Source organism: Dufourea novaeangliae, unplaced genomic scaffold (genome assembly GCF_001272555.1).
Source record: "Dufourea novaeangliae isolate 0120121106 unplaced genomic scaffold, ASM127255v1 scaffold376, whole genome shotgun sequence".
Classification (NCBI taxonomy): Eukaryota; Metazoa; Arthropoda; class Insecta; order Hymenoptera; family Halictidae; genus Dufourea; species Dufourea novaeangliae.
In genome coordinates, this window is record NW_015374274.1 from 279,162 (window position 1) to 301,945 (window position 22,784).

General features: G+C 36.8%; 1 protein-coding gene and 1 non-coding gene across 2 annotated transcripts; both read left to right on the plus strand.

The window, feature by feature from the left end:
- The first annotated feature begins 5,374 nt into the window (after positions 1–5,374).
- Positions 5,375–19,083, plus strand: LOC107192734 (collagen alpha-1(I) chain-like). The gene is made up of 18 exons (XM_015582059.1): positions 5,375–5,513; positions 7,951–8,157; positions 9,121–9,437; positions 10,275–10,790; positions 12,321–12,828; positions 13,303–13,544; positions 13,617–13,814; positions 13,896–14,363; positions 14,929–14,973; positions 15,480–15,839; positions 15,944–16,105; positions 16,192–16,353; positions 16,665–17,042; positions 17,120–17,389; positions 17,488–18,101; positions 18,172–18,383; positions 18,467–18,651; positions 18,724–19,083. Exons 1-18 carry the CDS (start codon positions 5,375–5,377, stop codon positions 19,081–19,083), a joined length of 5,343 nt encoding a protein of 1,780 aa, XP_015437545.1.
- A 1,674-nt stretch (positions 19,084–20,757) lies between these two features.
- On the plus strand, positions 20,758–20,830 carry Trnav-uac. The gene has a single exon. It is a non-coding gene; the product is annotated as a tRNA-Val (tRNA).
- The last annotated feature ends 1,954 nt before the right edge of the window (positions 20,831–22,784 follow it).

The window sequence follows — 22,784 nt, forward strand, 5'->3', positions numbered from 1 at the left end:
CATGTTTAAAGTAAAAGTTTCGGTCTTTATCAAGTAGACATTATAATTAATCGAGATATTAAACATTTTAAACCACTTTTAAAATAGTAGTAATATTATATTTTGACTCCTAAATCATCACCCACTTAGTTTTACTACTTGCACTTATGGTGTAAAGTGTCCAACTTTATAAATTTTAGTTTTACTTTCTGACCACTCTTCCTTTTTAACGCTACAACTACCAAGCAAGTCAAAATGACTTGTTAATACACTCTTACAACGACGATTAAGAAAATGAAGATACATTTTCTCAGATCTTTTGCACCTTTATTACGACATAAAAGTGAAGGAATTAGTCAATTTCTAAATTTCTAAATTTTCAAAAGCTTTTCACATTTATCCACCGATCGAAGCAAATATGCGTTTATCGTCGGTAGTTCTAGTGTTAACATCAAACTCTTAGAGAATTGACAAAATTTTGAACATTGATTCTTTTGAAAATCGAACAATGACCAGTCTTTAAAATAATATATTCAAATTTCGTTCCTTATTTGTAGAACACAAATTTTTATTTCGGATATTTAATTAGATTGAAATTCGTTTTCTAAATAGACGAATGCATTTTTTCCACTAGTTGACTAAACTTTTCTCACTAGACTGTAAGTGTTCACGCTGTACATTAGGTTTAAATAATTGAATAATAACAATAGTTTAACACAAATTGATATGATTTACTAAAGATTTTATTAAATCAAGGCGATAATATAAATTTTATTAATGTTTCCATTTTATTCTGTTTTACACACTCGTAAGTTCCATAAACGCATAAACATTTACAGTTCGTTTATACCATGAGTCATTAAGCATAAATCAATGACAATTATGAATTAACTGAAATGATAATGCAAATACGTGACTACGTACAATTTGATGAATATCTTAATTGTTCTTCTTTGAACCGTGGATGAAGAACGCTTTTGGTCCTTGTTGGATGGGAGAGGAACACGTGCTCGATCCACGGCTGTGAAACCACGACTGTTTCAGGTGAGAGACGTTCGATGGATCGTTAGTCCCGATAATGTTCAACCGACACACACAGAAATACGGCTGCAAGCAACTTGATCATTATAAGATCACCGATGCTTCCTGCAATTTAAGAGAGATCAATATTGCGTGTCTTTGGTTCAAGCAATAATTTTGTAACGAGAGGATTCTAATTCAAGTATCTTCGAATAAATTACTGATAAACGTTCAGAACAATAAAAACTGATACGAGAATCGATGAAACACTGAATGAAGTACTTAAAAAATAAACTGCACGTATAACGTTTGTAATTTCATGAATTTTCATACTTACAGTTAGATAGAAGAAATATCTACTGTACACTACTATCGTTCAAAAATATCGAAACATTTTTACGTATACAGAAATTTATTATTTATACAATTTATCAAAATTGGATATATTAAGTTGTTATTGAGTAACATGAGATAGTTTATGATACATAAAATAAATCAAACTAGTATAATGAGAGTAGAACGGAAATATAGAAAGTGTACAAAAGGAATGATTGGAATTCAGTACATTTATGCATTTGGACGGAAGTCAGACATTTAAAACTCACAAGTATAACAGTAAGACCATGTCAGATGTTCGGTTAGTGTCAGTTGGTTAGTTAATGTAGTGTTATTGTAATATTAGCAAAAGACAGATACTCAATTTGATAAATAGTAGTTGAAAACGAGAAGTCCACAATGCATACGGTACTCATAAAATTACGACATATGAAAAAATGTTTCTTTAAAAAAAAAAAGATCAGAAGGTTATATTTTTATAAAAGTTGCGAATCCACAAACAAGTTTCTTTTGTTTTTGTACAAATTTCCAAACCGAGCAATTCTTAAAATTTTATCAATTTTGCTTTGGGGAAAATAAACTTCTGTAATATTTTAACAGAGTTTCAAAGCTTGTGCGTAATTATTTCGAATGTTAAGAAATGTAGAAAAAAAAATATTATAGTGATTAATAAAGAAATATGATTCGACGGACGACAAAATTACTAAAATTGTTATGTTGGGGGCGTATGGAGTTCTGTTCTATAGATAAATATGTCACATAATAAATACATAGGTAATATTAGTTTATTTATTTTAAGTATGCAAAATATTTGTGCAGTATCCATTTGGATATCCTTCTTAAAGTTCATACTATAACAAAAAATATTTTAGAATGCTTTTTTGAAGTAAATAATATATTCATGTTGCAAATGCAATAATAATAAAATTAATAAACGCATAAAACGCAATAAAAATCAGGTGGCTTTTATTAAATATTTATTTTTTAAATATTAAAGCATGAAAAATACAGATGGTACTGCCACAGACGGGATTCCTCGCCAGTGCTGTCACCTTACGAGACTTCGTGGCCCTAGAGTTCTGTAATATCGGCACCTTAAAAAACTTGTGATTATAGCGACCTCTTCGTTATAAGAACGGGGAATTTGGGAATTAAAATTCTATAGTAAAACAAATTCCACAGTGTTGCCAGGACTACAGAATCGAAGGAACCATCTATTTTACGTATAAATTGGTCGAAGTCAATTATGGATACCAACTGATCAATATTCGTTGTTACAACAAATTTAATTGTTATAACAACTACAATGTTAGACATATTAAATTGTTTGAGAAATAATTTTTAAGGGACCCGATCCTTGCACAATTTTCGCACCTGCCAGCTCAAATAAAAAATTGTCATTCTGCAATGTAAGTTATCAGGTTGCAGGTCCTAAAGATCGATCCCCTGACCAGTGATCCGATCGAAAAGCAATTTCGCACTGTGGGGCGGTGTCTGTGCGCACGCAGCCTCTCATTATATATTTCATTCATACTACGTGTATCTTATATGATTTGGGAGGGGAATAAGAATATCTGATGCTACGGTTTAAAGGCTAAATATGATAGTAATGAAATATGAACTTATTCTAAATGCATCGTTAGTGAACACTTTAGCAATGTTACCTTTTTCACGTTCCTTTTTTATTCGCTTTTACATGTTTTTTTATCTTTTTCTGGCAATTAATAAATTTTTATATATAAACTTATTTCCATATCATTTATTTACAATAATGATTTCAACTTTATTTCGATCGTAGGAAATGGGGAAGGGAATTAATTTATTAAAATAGTCGAATATACATATATGTATATCGTACGCTAACGCGTTATAATACGGTCAACAGGACTGTTACCTCGCGTTCGCAGAAGAAATGTGCAATATGTCACATCAACTCGGGAAGTAACTAATTAAAACCTTCATAGTTAAACGATGATCGCATTCGCTCGCGGAACAATTAATAAATCCGAATCCACCGCGATGCGTCTCATTCGTTTCATTTCCTCCGTGTACTGTTTCTTTTCCGTAATTGTCTTAAAGAGAAATTCTTTTATTTTCCATCTCTAATACATACATACAAAAATTTGTTTGTTCAAACGTCAGTTATAAGACCGTCGCCTGGATTATCCCAGTAAAAATTAATTAAAATTCCAACATGAAATAATATCCGTAACATTTCTACATTCTTCAATGCACTTTTGCTTCTAACTCCGGTTATAGCCAGTATCTGTGGGCTATTAAATACAAGATTTAATGTAATGATAAAATATAATTTTAGATGAATATTATTTTTAAGTGAATTCTACTTTGCTCATATGCCTGGAAACTTATACTTTTTAATACAACGAACTTAAACAGTTGAGTAACTAAAGAGCGTATCGTGATTCGTACTAGTTTGCTTTTGCGTATGTTTATAATCGCTAAACTGCAATAACGAAAGGGTTAATATTGCAATATAATCCTTCCAACCCTGCGCAACATAAACGTAAAACGTAAAATACCCAAACAAAATTCAGTAATTTCATGTAATATTTTATTCTCATAAATATTATGCAGGCGGATAAAACATTAGAAAATGTCCTATAATTAGTCAGCTTACCATGCCGTACTGCATAATCGCTAGATTGGCGTAGCGAAAGGGTTAATATTGGAACTACTCCCTCTAACTCTGCACACAATAAGCGCAAAAAATATACGCAAAGGCGTTAACTTCAATTAATTTTCATACACCCAATTTTAAAGTGTCTATACTTTTGAGGGTATGTCCATAAAGAAGACAAATAGGGCTATATCTTTATTTTTTCAAATTTTTAAATAGTTCGCCGGCATAAAAACAGGGCATTTATTTAAAACAATTGCAAAATAAATGGTTCAAAAATATTTTTTTGTAATTGAAATAATTTTTATTTGGTAATCTTGTATCTCCACTGTAAGTATCCCATTGTTAGTTCAATAGTTATGACTTATTGAAAAAAAGGTTGACCCTAAATTCCAACAGATGTAAATCAACAATTTAACAAATTTTCAAAAATCCTTCGAGATACCTTTGTAAACCGCTAAAGACTTACAACATATCTAAATTTGAACAAAATCCGAACTCGTGCTCCAAAGTGTCCGATTTATAACAAATGCAAGAACGTCTCATTACTAAATGTTTAAGAGAAAAAGAAAACTCCCCAGAAATATGAAAAACTGCTTAAAGAATAAAAAATTCATAAGCGAGATAATATCCGTTGTAGAACATATCAACATATTTCAAGATATATAATTAAAAACGCAAGAATCACTTAAGCTAAGTAAGAAACATAAAGCTACATACAAATTCCCCCTAAACTCTGTATTAGTGAGCTACTAAAGCTATTGTTTATACTTAGTTCAGCCAGATAAACTCACTTCACTGGATAATTTAAGTAGGCTAAGTAATATACCCGTGTAATACTTAATGTAACAGTGGTCGCGAATGGCTTGTAAGCTGATGCAACAATAAACAAAACAAAATTAAATAATTTCACGTAATGTTTTATTTTCATAGATATTAGAAAATCGCTCAGAATACAACGTGCCAATGAATTTTCACCGTTCTAATTCCAATAAAAATATTTCTGTCTCGATGACGAAACGATCCCCACCCTGTCGCCGGTGTCCCGCTGCACCACGTGTTATCCGAATCAGTGTCAATAGAAGGGACACGGAATTGTCGTTAAAAGACACATGTGTGGAATGCGTGCAAGACGGTGCATCGGCGTTTATGGGTAAGAAGAGCGGCACGGTGCGGTGTTGGGGAGGAGGAATCGTAGCAGAAGAAAAGTCAAACGCTCGGGGTGGCTGACTATATCGCGTGGCGACTATTGCACTCGGATAGTACCGCGGCCAGAGACACGACGATCTATCGGATCACGCGGGTTCGCTGACGAACGTGTGGTTTCCCGGCACGGTCAAAAGTATCGAAATTTCGGGTAATTCGCTACGAAAACCATGATTTGACGAGGAAAGGGGTAGCATGCGGCAGGACCACGTGAAGCAGCGATGGAGAACACCGCGACTACCTCGCACCATCGACTCCGTTTCTTCGGTGCTGTGCTTCCTGTTAGGATTCAGCTTGCATTCGTTTGTAGTCGGTATCACCTTGCAAGATGTAGGTAAGTAGTTTACCCACTGGATATTCTGGCGTAGAGTTCTTAGAGTTTCACGTAAATATCAATTTGAATTTACCGAGGCGTACTTGAACGTACTGAGCTTTGAGTGATAGAGGAATAGATCGAACGTGATTGATTCGTGTGTGATTTTTATATATTTATCTAGGAGACATGGATGAATAACGAGCTTCGAAATCATTGTGTAGGCCGAGTAATAAATGTCGTTGCCAGTGAATGGCTTTTTAAGTGATCTCTATTGCGTTAATTGAGGCGGTGGCCGTAGCATGCAAAACTACGCGTTCCACTCTAGAAAAGAGGACTTCTTAATGGAACTGGTTTAAGTGTTCGGCGTAACGCGATGCGTTACGTCTTTCAGGTTCAGGGGTTATTGGGTTTCCAGTTCTTCATCGTGCCGGCATGTCATCGTGTGCGTTTCGTTACGTTTTATCCATTGTTATAATGGGTATTCAATAATTACACATGCAGGGAAACATATATACAGTAATGTCTCCATGAGTGTGACGTACTCGGGTCCATTGCGGAGCATCCGTGACAAGGCGGAAAGGTTTTCAGACCCTCATAAATTTCTTTTTTGCCTGAAGCCGAGCTTATGCTTAGCTTCTTTTTACTCTGTTTTGACTGGTTCCATAGGGGGACTCCCCTAGTGGTGGGAATAATGCCATTGCTCGTGTCGCGTTCATCGAGGAATCACTGTAGATTAACAATATTCGTCTATATGCAGCGATTCACAAATTTATTCACGGAAAGCTGTCACATTTGTTTCAGCAAATCGTGCGTTGAACAGCGAATTATAGTATAAAATTAAGAAATATTAAAATTAAATTGTAAAGAAAACACCTTTTTGAAATTTACATTTCTCAATTTTAAGATATTTAAAATTCGTCACAAAGGAATGATAAAAGTGAAGATAATGAGAACATATAAATAGGAAACTTTTACATTTGACTGTTATTTCGAAAATATGTGAATGGATATGTGAATTACTGTAGATCATATTAGTAGATCTCTTTACGTATTCTCCATAACTTTCCTCGTAAATTACGCTCAATCACGTTTAAGAATTCATATTGCCTCGCTGATAAACACTTTCTCCTTTTAGATTTTTTGTTGTTTTTCAAAGGAAACGGTCAAGAAGATGAAGTATTAGAAAGTGTTAGTTGCAGCAAGGAATGTAGCTTAAAATATTAAATGGACAGACTGATATAACGGTGACAGAAAATAAAGTCCAATTTTGTTTTCACATGTTTCGGTACATTGTGTATTCCTAAAATTCCTAGAAATGATTGTGGTACGCGACTTTGAATAGCACGATGCAGGGAATATAATAAACAATAATACTGTACTTCTCAAACTTTAGACGTGTTTTTCTTGTAGCCATGTTTTTTAAATTGACGTGAAAGATAACTCACAAAATAATTAATCGATAGACTTGATACTTTGCTTCTTTATAGTAGATATACGTTATTGGAGAATGAACCTCAAAACATAGGTAAATTATACTTTTTTTATGTTAGTACAATGTACACAAACAAAATCGAGATTTTGATACCTCAATTTCAAGTACATAGATACTATTCTTGCAATTTTCATTCTGTAAGTTTGAAATGAGGTTCATCTTCCAACGTACAATTTATGTTTGGTTTTATTTGAGATGACCAGAACGTCATCGTACATATCAATTGCGGCGGTTTTTTATAGAATTGAGTTTGTGGACAATCCACACAGAAAACTACCTATACGCTTAAATTAATAAAAAAAAATGCTACTTGATATTTTAATAGTGCCTTAATAAATACAAAATGTTTCATAACACTCGGTTCATTGAGTTTAGCAGAAATAATTCGCAAAGATATGCTCGGTTTCAGAGCGTTACATTGATCTGACCGCTTTCTTGTATGGGCAACTAAACTATTCACGGTTATTGAGCAATCGGAATACCCCTATTCTGACAGATTAGATACACATAGATAATTGCACTTTCATACTTTTATATACCAAGAGTTGTTTTAGACAAGAACATAAAATATTGTGAAAGGAAATATAGAAATGGGTACCTGGGTACCCGGCAGAGACGGGCAAATTCATTATTTGGATGAAAAGTTTCGAATAACGAATAAAAGATAAACAAAATATTTCGTCATTTTTCATTGATCGAACGTGGCAATTCCAATTTTTATAATAAAATAATATTTCTTCTTGAACGAGTAGACACTTCGTAAATAATTATTTAATCTCATGAACTGTTTAAAGGTCAGAATGACGATTTTAAATACTGCTGCTTCTCATCATGTATTATTCGAATAAAATTGTGCCCATTTCTGGTACCCGGGTACCCGGTTGCCTACACAGGGTTAATTAAGGAAAGAAACCTTTCTAGCATCTGTGTAAAAACTGTGAATCTGTTCTTTAACGATTTCAGAAAAAGATATTGTAGACTTGGTGGAAGGGACTGGAATGCAGCAGGAGCCCCTCGGAGTAACAGTAATCGAAAATCGTTGTCACAGGAACGATCCGATCGCTTACGAGATCAAAGAAAGCGCACTCCTGACGATCAATACGAATACACTTTTTCCTACTGACATATCTCGTGATTTCTCCATCCTGGTCGTTGCCAGACCAAAAATCGGTTCGTAACCACTTCAATCAATTTAATTTACTTAAGCCAGTAAAAGGCTAAACGTTTACGTTCCATTTTATTAGTTCTAAGTGGATACACGGAAAATTTCGGGAGTTCACTACTTTTAACGAATTTCTTAAAAATATATCATTCATTAATTCATTATGCAATGAAGGTTGTGTTTTTAAATTAGTGTCTTACATACCACGTTTGTGGACCACCAGTACACTGTTAGTGGACCAAAATAGTAACTGTTCACTCCTTCTCCTGCAATAAATATATTGAGCAGAATGAGAAGAATATGTATAATCCTAAAGAACATATTTTAAAAAAATGTATAATATGTAAACATAAAGTAATCTAATAGAAATTGCAATATCATAATTTTCTAAAAATCTATAAAACTGTTTATGTGTGTAGAAACAATATTGTTCTCTATATTTAACATTGTTATTGTCATGTCACCATGGATGACACAGTCTTCATTTCAGAATTAAAAGCAGAACTCTATAGTAAAATACCGAGTAAAACAAATTGCAATTAGGGCCTATGAGATTATTTGGTATGGTTAAAAGAGTAGATACTACGATATATCTAGTTTTCGAGGTTTCTGTTACATTAAAGAACATTAGTTGCCTTTGTTGGAATTCTTATAGGTGTTTATCCGGCGATTAACCTGGTAAAAAAATGTATAAAATAACCTCTTTGTCATTTCTATTTAAATCAATGTCTTCAATAGGTCCTTGTAACCACAGAGCTGTTGTTTTTGAAGTTATAAATGAATTTTTACTACGATACAAATCGATGTTTATAAAAATGAATTTTTTCAACAAAATTAATTTTCTGAGATAGACATGCAATAATACAAAATTACTTGCTTCGAAAATACAATGTAACGAACAGTTACATAAATTATTGAGTGATATATTTTTGGAAGAATATATGTCATCTTACGATTAAATACAAAAATAGGGTACCCGGCTGCCACGCTGTTTGCCATCTACAGCGACAGCGGTGAGGAACAGTTGGTCCTATCGTTGGGCAACGATATCACCCTTTACTACAGCACAGATCCAGACGAAGATGTTAAACCGATTTCATTTGGAATTAATATATCCGACGGAAAGTGGCATCGTTTGGGGATCAGTATCAAAGGCGATGCCATCACGCTCATTGTCGACTGTAATCAGCATGTCACGAAAGAATTGCGCAGAAACGTTCAAGAAACGATCAGCACCAGCGGTATCATAATCATCGGTCAACAGCTTGTCGACGGCAACGTATATTTGGTTTGTAAAAAAGAACATCAACAATGAAACGAATTGAAATTATTATATGAAAGTAGGCTAATATAGAATAGCATTTTGTTTTTCGAATGTCATTCTTACAAAACCAAGCGCAACAAATAAAAGATTTTTATGTGTATTCAGTCATACATTTACGATTAATTTAAGAGGAGTCTTATATTTCTAACATTATGAACAATTTTCAATATTGAACTAACATTAAAGATTCATCAATTTTAGCTAATATGGAATAGGTACCCAAATATGGAACACTGATATCAGGTACAATTTTTTCATGGAAAATAAACAATGAATAGTGTTATTTTTCTTATTCTTTAAGACACTTTGGTCATAAAATTACATTTTAAAGAATGAAATAGAAAAGGAAGGTATTTACAATAATCACATATCCAAGTATCAAACTGTATCAACACATTCGTCATATTCCATACTTGGAATTTCGCAAAAGTTAAAGATACCGTCTTCGACTTTAAAAAAAAATCACATAACTTCACGAACACTTATGAATATCACAGGCAAGTATTTCAACAACGCCAAGAAAATGAATAAGCATAGTAAAATATTAATACATGAATATCAAAAATACATTAAATTTAGACACTAACGTTTGTCCGACTGATGAGTCACAAAGTGTGTGGTGCCAAACTGAGTGAGTAAGATAGTCTATAACCGTTTGACAGATATTCATTTGTCAGATTTTAAAAAATGGCACTATTCCATAGTTGACCACTCACTTCCACGAATTTCAGCTTATTACATTCCTTTTTAAATTGAATTATCAAATTGTTTGAGCGTGAATTTTATTGGCGCTGTTCACAGGGTGGATTAGAGATGTTGAGGATCGCCCCAACGCCAGACGCTGCCTACGAAATTTGTACGATCTTCGCGCCCGATTGTAAAAATCAGACCAGATACACGCTGGGATATAGCGGTTACACGACCACACGAAATTATGGATCCGTGCGAACCACTTCGTCGAGTTACTACGAGAGTTCGTCGAATTCTGATAACAGCGGAATAGCACGGAGCTCTGGTTTCTCTGGCGGTACGTTTTCGACTGGTGGACCGTATTACGAGACGAATTACAATAATATCAATCTGCCTGGAAATTATGGTAAAACGTCAACAACGGTGTCTGGTTCGAATGATTTCCTTGACAAGCAGAATGAAACTTTCGGGAGACGAGCGGAGAAATTTTATGGAGAGGGGGTTGACGAGGACAGTGGCGAAGCGTCCTCTGAAGATGACAGTGACTATAATTTTGTTTACGGACCCACGAATGCTACATATCCGTCAAGACCCACTGTTCAAGCGATACTTGAAAATCAAAATATTGTGAGTCTTTTTTTATTATTATGTTTAACAAAATGTAAATATATTGGATAGTGCCATAAAAGAAACTTCCGTTTTCCATTTCGAAATTTTGTATCGGTCCAAAACATTTTACAATTAACCCGTGGTAAGCACAATTTCATTCCAGGATCCAGTGTAGGCACACTGGTGCGAATCAAGATTTTCAATCTTTGAAGTTTTATGACGCTTAAAAGTAAATAGTACTTTTTAATAAAACGTATGTTGTTGATAGATAATTTACTCAGGAATAAATGTTAATTGAAGAAAGTAAGATTTTGAAAATACTGAACACTTATAATATTTTCTGGTGCGAATTCACACCAGTATTTCTATTACGGATGAATATCCATCTATGGCGTGTTCTCCATCGCTGTTAAACTTAATAGTTGATATTCAGTTTAATTATTCCCATTACGGTTGTTACTTGATTATTATTTACTTATTGTTTAGTGTTTATGACGTAAGTTCTTGATAATACCACCTAATAGAATAGGATAGAAAGTTAACACAAGTACAGTGATCTCCATTTATTGGAACGATATTTTAGTCAATGCTCGATTTACTGAACACATGCTGAACTCCCATTTTGCGAACCACTGCCAAACGTTACTCTATGTAGTTATATGAACATCGGCAACAGCTGGAATGTAGACAGTGGATCAACGCATTACAAAAAATCACACTCATGCTTCATTTTATTATTAGAATTAATTCACTAAGCATGACGAAATTATTGTTCTCGTAAATTTTTCTTAAATTTATAAGATTTGGAACATTACTATAAGCAGAAAAACGAGTGAATATATGATCAAATTCACTTATCTGAACGCAAACGCTGGTTATTTGAATGAAGAGTCATATGTAGTGGGGGAAATCTATGAACTCCTATTATTTACCTGCACTTACCTTTCACTTACCTGCTTCATGTAAGTAGTATCTTAAACAGGTATCTTCAAACAACATTGTACTTAAAATTCACAGGTCTAGACTAAATGATTCAGTTATGATATATTTTTGAAATGGACGTGACGAAGGAGTATAGCTGATATGTTACGTTATAAGAGTGTAACACAGGAATTAATACGACTGCAGCAACAAACACAGATTTCACGTGTACGGTGAGATTGACAGAGTAAATCAGTATTGAAAATATAAGAAATTTTTGTTAGGTGTTAATAAGGACTCTAGTGACAAGAGACCTTGCAAGACTGAATGAAGACATTTTACGGGTTACTGCTGTGCAAAATTCGTTAGTAACTATCAAAGCATGGGCGCAAAATGTGAAAACGTATTAATCTCTAATTATTGAAAGAAGATTGTTTGCTCCCACTAACACTAATACAAAAAAAAATTGCATTACTTATGGGATGACCCAATATATGAACGATCCAGTTATAGAAAGTGTTTTGTCCCTTGACGGGTTCAGATAAATGGAGTTCTACTGTCGAGCGAAAGCTAAGTCTCAATGGTTTTCACGATAAACGATACCCACCTCGATATTCATTTTTACAGGCTGCTAACGGTGTCGAGGCAACCGCAGGTCAAGAGTACGAAACGACAGTTTCAGAAACACCTGACATTTCCGACGGTTTGCTTGGAAGTGTTCAAGGAACTCTAAAATACGCAGCGACCGCGGAGGGTTCATATTATAGTCCCAGTTACTATAATGTTCGCGGACCATCTGGGCCACGTGGATTTCCGGGTCCTCCGGGTGTGCCCGGGGCGCCTGGTAAAAAGGGCGAACCTGGAAGGGACGGTTTGGCGGGCCTACAAGGCGCGCCTGGTCCGCCTGGTAATGTTTTCATAATACCATCGTTGAGCCAACAGAGCAACGAGAAGGGACCGGACACTCAGGCGGAAGCATTGAGGCAAATGCTGTCGCAGCATATGATGGCCATGAGAGGCGTTGAAGGGCCCACTGGCTTGACGGGTTTGCCGGGTCCTGAAGGTCCACTCGGACCTCAGGGTCAGAAAGGAGAACCTGGTGATGTTGGAGAATCTGGACCTCGCGGTGACAGGGGTACGTTTCATAAGACTACTCTGGTTTCTTAAAAGGGTAGCTTAGTGTAACTCGCTAAAAATGAAGGAATTTTCGAGTGTTTTCTTTAAACAAAGTACTTGATCGATATTTTCGAAACTTTTAGGATATTTTATTATCAGATTGAAGTAACTTAAAATCTTTTTATTAGAAGAATTTTGTAATCATTACGGGGCACGTTAGACACACTATTTGTAATGAACAGTAATAAATTTTGTTCAGTTACACTTTATCATTTTAATATACATATTCAATATATGCTGCTACACACTTGTTTACTTCATTTTATTTCAATAATAATACGAAAAAAAGAATATATGTACAAAATGAGTTGGAAATGTAGCGAATTGGTACAGTCTCGCTGGATAACGTTGACATTCCTGTAATTGACTCAGAATACACCAGGCGATTGCCTGGAAAAATCCGTGTATAAAATAATTTCTTATATTATTGAAGGATTCCCCGGAACACCTGGTAGAGAGGGTAGAAGAGGTCGACCAGGAAGAGATGGCGATAGGGGTGTCAGTGGACCCCCTGGAACGAAAGGTGAACAGGGAGGACTTGGAATGCCAGGTTTACCCGGTGATAAAGGTGAAAGAGGACTTCCAGGAGCCACCGGTGAATTTGGTTTACCAGGTCACGAGGGAATGCAAGGTGACGATGGTCCGCCGGGATTACCAGGTCTACCTGGTGAACTGGTAAAAAGAATACTAAAGATATTATTATATATCAATAGCAGTCATATCTCACATCTATCGAAACCATTTTAGGGACCCAGAGGGTTCATAGGATCTCGAGGTTTTCCTGGCTTACCAGGCAACCCTGGAATTCCTGGAGGTGAAGGTCCGCCAGGAGCAAAAGGCAATACTGGTCCACTGGGACCTCCAGGTGCCCCGGGACCATCAGGATCTGTAGGGCCTATCGGTCCGCCTGGGCCTCAAGGTCTTTTAGGACCTCCTGGTTTGGTTGTCAGTTTCATAAAAAATTGTATTTTCTCCAAATATCTTTGGTTTGATCAAGGTCTTTAAAAATGTTTCAATAAATTATAGGGACCGCAGGGGAAGCCTGGAATTCCCGGTCTTCCAGGAGCAGACGGGTCACCGGGACATCCAGGGAATCCAGGAATTCCTGGAATGAAAGGTGAACAAGGACTGCAAGGACCGCAGGGACCGATTGGATTTCCAGGAATTCGTGGTGTGAAAGGTGACGAAGGTAAACGCGGGTCCTCTGGTGAACGCGGTGAGAAAGGAGAACGAGGATCGGAAGGAGAAAAAGGCGACGCAGGCACAAAGGGAGAGCTCGGTTCAACGGGACCGCAAGGAATACCTGGGCTGGAAGGTTTGGAAGGTCCAAAGGGTTTCGAAGGTCCACGGGGTGAAACTGGATCGGCTGGTCCGCCCGGAGAAAAGGGTAAACCTGGTTCCCCAGGTTTTATTGGATATCCTGGGAGTGTTGGGGAAAAGGGCGATAAGGGACAGCCAGGAAGAGCAGGCCTCAGCGGGGATAAGGGTGAAAGGGTGAAAACATCATAGTTATACATACAGTCGACTCTTGATATATTGCTACGCGAGTCACTTCCCCTCTACACGTACCAGAGATGGGCAAACTAATTATCTACATAACAAGTTTCGAATAACGAATAAAAGATAGAAAAAATATTTTGTCATTTTTAATTGTTTAAACGTGGAAGTTTCACTTTTTATAATAAAATAATACTTTTTTACGAATGGATCGACATTTGTCGAACATTTAACGGAACATTAAGGTCGACACCCTTAGATATTACTGCTTTTAACGATGTATTATTCAAATAAAATTCTGCCCAACTCTGACACGTACTTTCACGCACATGAATTCGCTCTCCCACTACGATACATACGTCGTCGCCATCGACACGATCCAGCTCTTGCGCAGACGCTGCGGCCGGCAGCATAACTTAGCATGAAGAGGGTTGTCGGTACATTGCCGTTTCCTACAATTTAGTCTTCTACAGCCCCGGCCACGGCAATGTATCAAGAGTCGACTGTATTACAATTTTCTAATGTATTTCGTAGAGAATGACTACGTATAATTTTATTGCAGGGAAATAATGGTGCGCCAGGAGAACGTGGCGAGCCAGGCCCTAGAGTAAGTAGAACAAAAATGTCAATTAAAAATAAGTTAGCGCATGAACATAATCTCTGTTGATATACAATACTATACATAAGTTTAATCTCGTTCACCCAAAAAGGAACAAAGGTTATTTATCATAAAAATAATCTCGAATGTTTAGAACGTGAAATATACTATTGTATATTCTGTAATATATCGTACGTATACAAATTAGTTATTCATTACTTATATATTTACAGTTATATGTTCTTGTCTCCAAAATGGTTTTCTCTAGTCTTAATTATAGCTATGCATACGCACAGTAGTTTCACGATAACCTCACCCAAAAATTAGACTTGTTTTCTTAGAGTGCTATCTATAATAAGTCTTTCTTGTTATCTATCAATTTCCGGATCTCCCAATCAAAATAATCTCACAATTCTGCCAAACAGAATGTTTCCCTCTGGTTCTCTACTCTAAAAATCTTTTTGTAACCTTTTTATATAATGTTAATTATATTATGTATACTTTTTCCTATGAAGGGCTTCAGGGGTGCTCGTGGAAGACGAGGTACTGAAGGTTTTCCAGGTCCAAAAGGTGACACTGGACAACCAGGTCCACCAGGATCACAAGGTGAAGCTGGTCCAACTGGCGTTGAGGGTCCTCGAGGCTTTATAGGACCTCCGGGGCAAGCAGGTCTTGATGATCCAGCTGGCGAATCTGGTCAGCCCGGGGAACCTGGGAGTCCTGGAAGCTCTGGTGCTCCTGGAGAGACGGGTCCTCCTGGCGAACAAGGGAAAGAAGGGCCTCCAGGACCTCTTGGTTTACCGGGTAAAGATGGTCCACCTGGTGCTGGTGGTTTACCAGGATTTCCTGGTGAGCGAGGATTGAATGGTTTACCGGTTTGTCCAATTTCTATCAATTACGATTTTTATATCTGAAAATCTAAATTTCTACAGAATTCCAATCTTTTGTAAATCTGAACTATCGTTCTCTGTGAATGAAGGGAATGCCAGGTCCAAAAGGAGAATTAGGATCATCGGGTCCTCAAGGTCCACCTGGAGATAAAGGTGCGCAAGGAGAACCTGGGAAAGATGGTGAAACTGGACCTCAAGGAAGTCAAGGACAGAAAGGACCACCAGGAACAATTGGTTTGAAAGGAGAATTGGTACTAATGATAATAATTAATCAGGTTTCTTGCATAATATAAATTAAGAAAAAATAAATCTCACTGTATGTATCTCGGTTTTCTAGGGTGAACCGGGCTCGCCAGGACCTACTGGACGTGACGGTTTAACAGGACAACGTGGATTACCAGGCCCCCCTGGTCCTGTTGGAGTTCCAGGGGAAGACGGTGATAAGGGTGATATTGGACCACCTGGTGAGAAAGGATTTAAGGGGTCTCAAGGTGAAATGGTGCGTACAATATCATTTCACGTATTTCTCTATAAAATACAAATGATATTAAGTTTATGATGTTACTTCTAAACTACTGTCATTACGCGCAGTTGCTCGGCGCGGTAAAAGACACGGTTAGTTGCTATTCAAATGTTAGCAAGTTCTCGGGATTCCTTTAGGAGCACTCGTGTGCCTGCGAGTGCGTGTGTTGAGCGATGTTTTGTGGGGCAGAGGGTGGTCCGGTTCTATTCGTAATACGCTCCATGCTCGAATTTGGAGCGGTCGCGTTACGCTGTCAAAAAGCAGCGTAACAATGCTATACTTTACAGGGTCCGCCAGGACCGCCTGGTACACACGGACTTCGAGGTGAACCCGGAGCAATTGGCCTATCCGGTGAAAAGGGACCACCGGGGGAAATCGGGAGACAAGGTGTAAAGGGCGAAGATGGCCCTGTTGGCGCATCAGGCTCACCCGGTCCGATAGGACCACAAGGATTACCTGGCCCACCTGGTTTGAAAGGCGAAGTTGGAGATACTGGTGCAGTTGGTCCTGTAGGACCAGCTGGAAGTCCAGGACAACCGGGACCAAGAGGACCGAAAGGTTCTGAGGGTTTACAGGGTCTACTAGGACTAGAGGGACGCCAGGGAGAGAAAGGAGACAGTGGGCTACCAGGACTTCCAGGTGCAAGCGGGCCTGAAGGAAAACCGGTAACAGAGTTTGTGTATCTTCTAATTATATCTAAGAAGAAGAAAAAGGTATTATATATTAAAATACATATAAACAGGGCGAAAGAGGTGCTTTAGGTCCCAAAGGGGAGGAAGGGAAAAGTGGACCTCCAGGAGCACCAGGTACTCGTGGGATACACGGTCCAGAAGGGCCAAAAGGTCACGTAGGATCCCCTGGTTTTCCTGGGCCTCCTGGGGAGCCAGGTTTAGTTGGGCCGAAAGGAGAACCTGGTAAAGATGGCGAAGATGGTAAGCCTGGTGATTTTGGCCTACCAGGTGAGCCTGGAGCACCGGGAAAGGAAGGATTACCTGGACCACCCGGGAAACCGGTATAAAAATATTCAATCCGTGGCCTTTACAATATTTATTTTAAACATACATATTATATCATACAAATAAAAATATATGTACTTAAAACCTTGTATAGGGACCAGAAGGTTCAGCCGGACTCCAAGGAAGTACAGGGTTACCAGGTGAAAAAGGAGACGTGGGTCCACCTGGTGTACAGGGCCTTCAAGGTCACGCAGGTCCCCAAGGTCCACCAGGACCACAAGGCTTACCAGGCGTAAGAGGTCCTCCAGGACTCGCGGGAGAGAATGGGCCACCTGGTATGTCAGGAGCAGTTGGGTCTCCAGGAAAAGTTGGACCAGTGGGTCCTAAAGGTCCGAAAGGTGAAAGAGGTAAACGAGGAATGAAGGGGCACCGCGGCGACCTAGGCCATTTAGGTATCAAAGGTGAACAAGGTGAAAAGGGAGAGTTAGGAGCACGAGGAACACCTGGAGTCGAGGGGCCCAAAGGCAACCAGGGTCCGTCAGGAATGCTTGGGCCAAAAGGTAACGATGGTCCTTCAGGACTTCCTGGCATGGAGGGGCCACCTGGACCAAAAGGCAATGCTGGAAACGATGGACCAAAGGGTGAATTGGGCCCACCAGGACCTCCTGGGCCTCCTGGTCCACCAGCAGAGCAACCAATGTTTCCTCCAGAATTATTGTTCACGAGAGAGCAATTATTAAGGAAGAAACGCGATGTTCCGACAGATACGTCAGTAACCTTAATGATAATAAAAGGAATAAATGTTTTCCATAGATTTGAAATACGTTAACTGTTGCAGGAATGATAAAGACGAGAATGATAAGAGATCAGATAATTTAGATCCGGATGATCATACAGAGGAGGAATTGGGGCCCAAGTTTTTAGACATGTATAGTTCAATATACGCTATGAGACAGGAATTGGATCGAATACGTAAACCAATTGGAAGCAGAGAAAATCCAGTAAGAACTTGCAGGGACTTGTTTTACGGGCATCCACATTTTAGCGATGGTCTGTGTTCTAATCCTTACACATAAAGAAAGATTCACGATACTGTCGATTCTATAAAAATCTATAAATTTATGATTAAATAGGCTGGTATTGGATCGATCCGAATTTAGGAATGGCCGACGACGCTGTGTATGTTTACTGTAATATGACAAACATGGGTGAAACTTGTGTATTTCCCGACATTCACGTAAGTCAAATGCCAAACATTCCATGGAGGAAGGAAGACAACAAAACGGATTGGTACTCGAATTTACGTGGTGGATTCAGGGTGAGTTTCAGTCTCTTTCCTGATACATTGAAAAAAATAAATATATTTTCTATTGTTCTATTAATGTTATAGATTACATACGAAACTATCGGTGTAGTACAATTAAATTTCCTGCGTTTATTGAGTCAGGAAGGTTGTCAGAATTTCACTTACACTTGTATCAACAGCGTCGCCTGGTACGATACTTTGAATTCCAATTACAATGTCTCGCTACGACTGTTAGGTTCGAACGAAGACGAATTTTCACATACCGGTATCAAGCCTCAAATTATGATGGACAGTTGCAAAACACGGAAGAGTAAAGGAGAAACTGTGTTTCTAGTTCAGACAAAGAAATTAGAACAATTACCATTGGTCGATTTCTATCCAGTTGATTATGGCTTACCGCAGCAGGCATTCGGTTTTACATTCGGACCAATATGCTTCAAGTAAATTATGTTTGTCGAATTCTTATTGGCAAGACTGAATTGTAATTATACATTATGTCTTCCATTAATTTCTCATTTTGACGATCCCTTATTATCGTGTTAATTAACGTTTAAATGATTATTCAAGTAATTACCGTAAGGAGTACAATAGTGAGAATATCCACGTTTTCCGTATACTTATGTCACCTTCGGTTTAGACGCTCAGAGAAATGAGAAACGTGCCATACACAACTTAATTTGAATGTAAGGTAAATAATTTTATTTATATAGAATGCCTTTTGTTAATATCGGAATCAGTTTCACTGCCATTATTATGTGATGCGTATAACATATTCTGTACAGGTCAACACTTTCTTATGTTTATAAATAAAAAGCATTAATATAAACGATTTCCATTAATTTGCAACAATGACCTTACGTTTTATATGTAATTGAAACCTACATACAGTGCTTACGTATCATACTTTACATCTATAAAATTAATTACTTTAAATTATCTTTTACTTACATTATATAGATATGCACATAATACTTCCAATGACCTGTGTTCCAAATGCAGCATATACCTATGTAAGTATTTCTCATCGTATTATCTCATGAAGCTTGGTTACATAAAATTAAATAATATCTATTCCAACCTGATAATGAATATCTTTAAACGCGCTCAAGTTATAAATGTATCAATTGTTTTACATTAAAAATAAAGATGTTCACAGATTTATATTTATTGTTAACAGTTAATTGAAAAATATATACAGTAAAACCTGTTTTTATGCGGTAGATAGGGACCGCATAAAAGAAACCGCACAAAAAAATATTCGGATATTTCATAAATACTACATATAATAAACAACTTTGTACGACATACTACAGAAATTTTTTTTTATGCGGCGGAGAGGGACCGCATAAAAAAAGTCGCACTTAGAAAATACGTCAATTATTTACGAAATACATGAGAAAGTGCTTCCAAACAAAATAAATAATTAAATTACACATTATAAAAGCATTTAATTTTTCATTGTATACATGGAGAAGTTTTCAAAATGCACATTACATAAGTCACTGCTAGTCGTCGTAATCCTTAACGCGCATCTTCTCGTGATGAATTGGTTCACCATCTGCTAGTCTATTTAATATTAGATTTTTTGTTTCTAATGGAATTGTCTTTCTTTTCACTTTTTTTTGGCTACAATTATTCATTTTAAGGGAGTACATATGTTTAAAAATAAAATGAAAATCATAAAAACTATATACAAATAGAAACAAAAGTAATTAATTTATGTACCTTTAATCTCACTATAAAATGAATCCTTAATCACGTGAGTCGTGGATAAAACTCGGAATACGAAGCGTATGCTGCTAGCGCGTCGAGCGAAAATAATTGAATGTACATTGTCGGGAAACTGTTTAAACCAAATGAACAGAGCGTCTTGAAGTGTATATTTATATGTACACTGATAGAAAACATTACAGTAATGCCAACGCCGTTGAAATTCATATACCGCATAAAAAAAAATCGCACAAAAAAAATCGCACAAAAATAAAATCGCACAAAACAAATCGCATAAAAATAAAATCGCATAAAAAAGGACCGCACAAAAACAGGTTTTACTGTATTCAATTGTGATGTTAGTAGTTGCACCATATGTAATATATAAATGAAGAAGTTTACTAAGTGGGTTCCGTGGTGTAGCGGTTATCACGTCTGCTTTACACGCAGAAGGTCGCCAGTTCGATCCCGGCCGGAACCAGTATTTTTTTATTATCTATGTATTCATCATTCTCATAATTATTTTTATCTTAGAAATAGCTTACACCGATTTAAATATTATAACGAAGCATAATTAATAAAAACAAGTACCTCTTTCAGGTAATTAATTGTATACAAATATTTTCATTTACGATCATTCCACAAGCTGATCAACTTTCGTACACGATCTCTGAGCTTTTGCTTAACACTATAACTATTAAACCCGTAAAAATGGCAGAATTCAGATTTGTTATTTTACCATTGTGGAAATTATTAAGGTGCTTTTATGGATATTCAGGGTGACGTTTAATTTATTGTATATTTTACATTACACTACATTACACTATACTGTATTATTGTATGCTATAAATATGAACGTATAATACAATTTAATTTAGTATACATTCAACGCTGGTAATTCTAGTGTTAAATTGCAAACTGTTATAGTCCATAAGAAAATAGGAGGGTTTAGTTCATTATCCCGCTGGTTTCGATATTGTTTACAAGATACAGAACCTCATATTTGATAATTTCAACCGACTTTTACGAAAACTATTTTCACAAAAAAATTGTTATCTCTGCAACTATTAAAGATACAAGCTTGATTTTATTTTCATTTTAATCATAAAATATTGTTCTTTTAAACTACATTTTTGGTTTTATACGTGTTGTTATTTCTGCAATACAAAAATATTAAAAACATTTTGGTTTTACACATTTGATCCCCGGTTAAAGTCTGAAAAATTTTGAAAAAATATGTCTGTATTCTGTGATCTTTCCTCTTTAAAATTCATTAGTTCAATTCTCGGACATTTTGGAGGTGTGATTGAATCACGCCCGCAAAGGTCGTGGCGTCCGGCGATTCAGGTAAGCTCGTCGCTTGCTTCAAGTAGTCTCGGAAAGCCCGATGTCCTTTGAACTATGCACGATATTAATTAAGTCGTACAGTAGTAAGAACGTTTCACAGACATTTTATTAAGGTTCTGTAGATGTAGACGTTTTGAATATACAGGGTGTCTCCGCTAACTTAATCACCTTGAGAAATGACTTAACAGTACACTTTATGAAAATTTTGAGGTGTGGAACTTGACTGGCATCAAGGGGCACATCTTATAATGTACGTGTCTTTTTTGTGGGTGGAGGCATTTCAGAGATTTCAAGGTCACATTAATGTTTTTAATATGTTTTATAATTAATTTAATATGTTGACTTTCATACGTCCTAAACCTAATCGTTAACGAGATATTTACAAAACAATTGTTAATACGTATTTACTACGTGGAAGTTATAGGTGCTCGAACTCATGCTTCTCAACTTCAATACAGTAATTTCAATACAGTGATTATATTGTAAATATCTCGTTAACCATTAGGTTTAAGACGTATGAAGGTCAACACATTGTTACTAATAATTTGATACCCTATCGATATATGGCACAAAAAATAGGTAATTCCGTTAAAAAAATTCTTTAGTATGAACTTCCTCATTGACTTTACGTCATATCAGTTTTCGCTCATGGGATCCAAAAACATTAAATTTACTGTCATCTGCAGAAATTACATATATCGATATATTCACGATGTTCCTTACTGCGTTTTTATAAGCATGCTGTGTCTCGTTTTACACGGTTTCGATTTACACTATTTTTCGTGGAACGTAACTGCGTTCGTGCTAATCGAAAGATGTGTGTAGTTCGGCGACGAATCCTGACGCCAATAAAGAATAACGTCGTCACCTCCCCGTATTTTTATCCTCTTGTCCTGTACGCAACCAAGTGAATTGACTCGTCGGTCGAGATTCACCACGAACGAAACTGCGCAGATCCGTTTGGATAGTTACAGGAGCCACATCGATTCGCATCTTCGGAGGGCTGAAAGCGAGAAGCGGTTTGGGAGCAGGAGGGATCGAGGGAATTCGCGACGGATGGAGTTATATGCGTGGGTGAACCGTGGGAA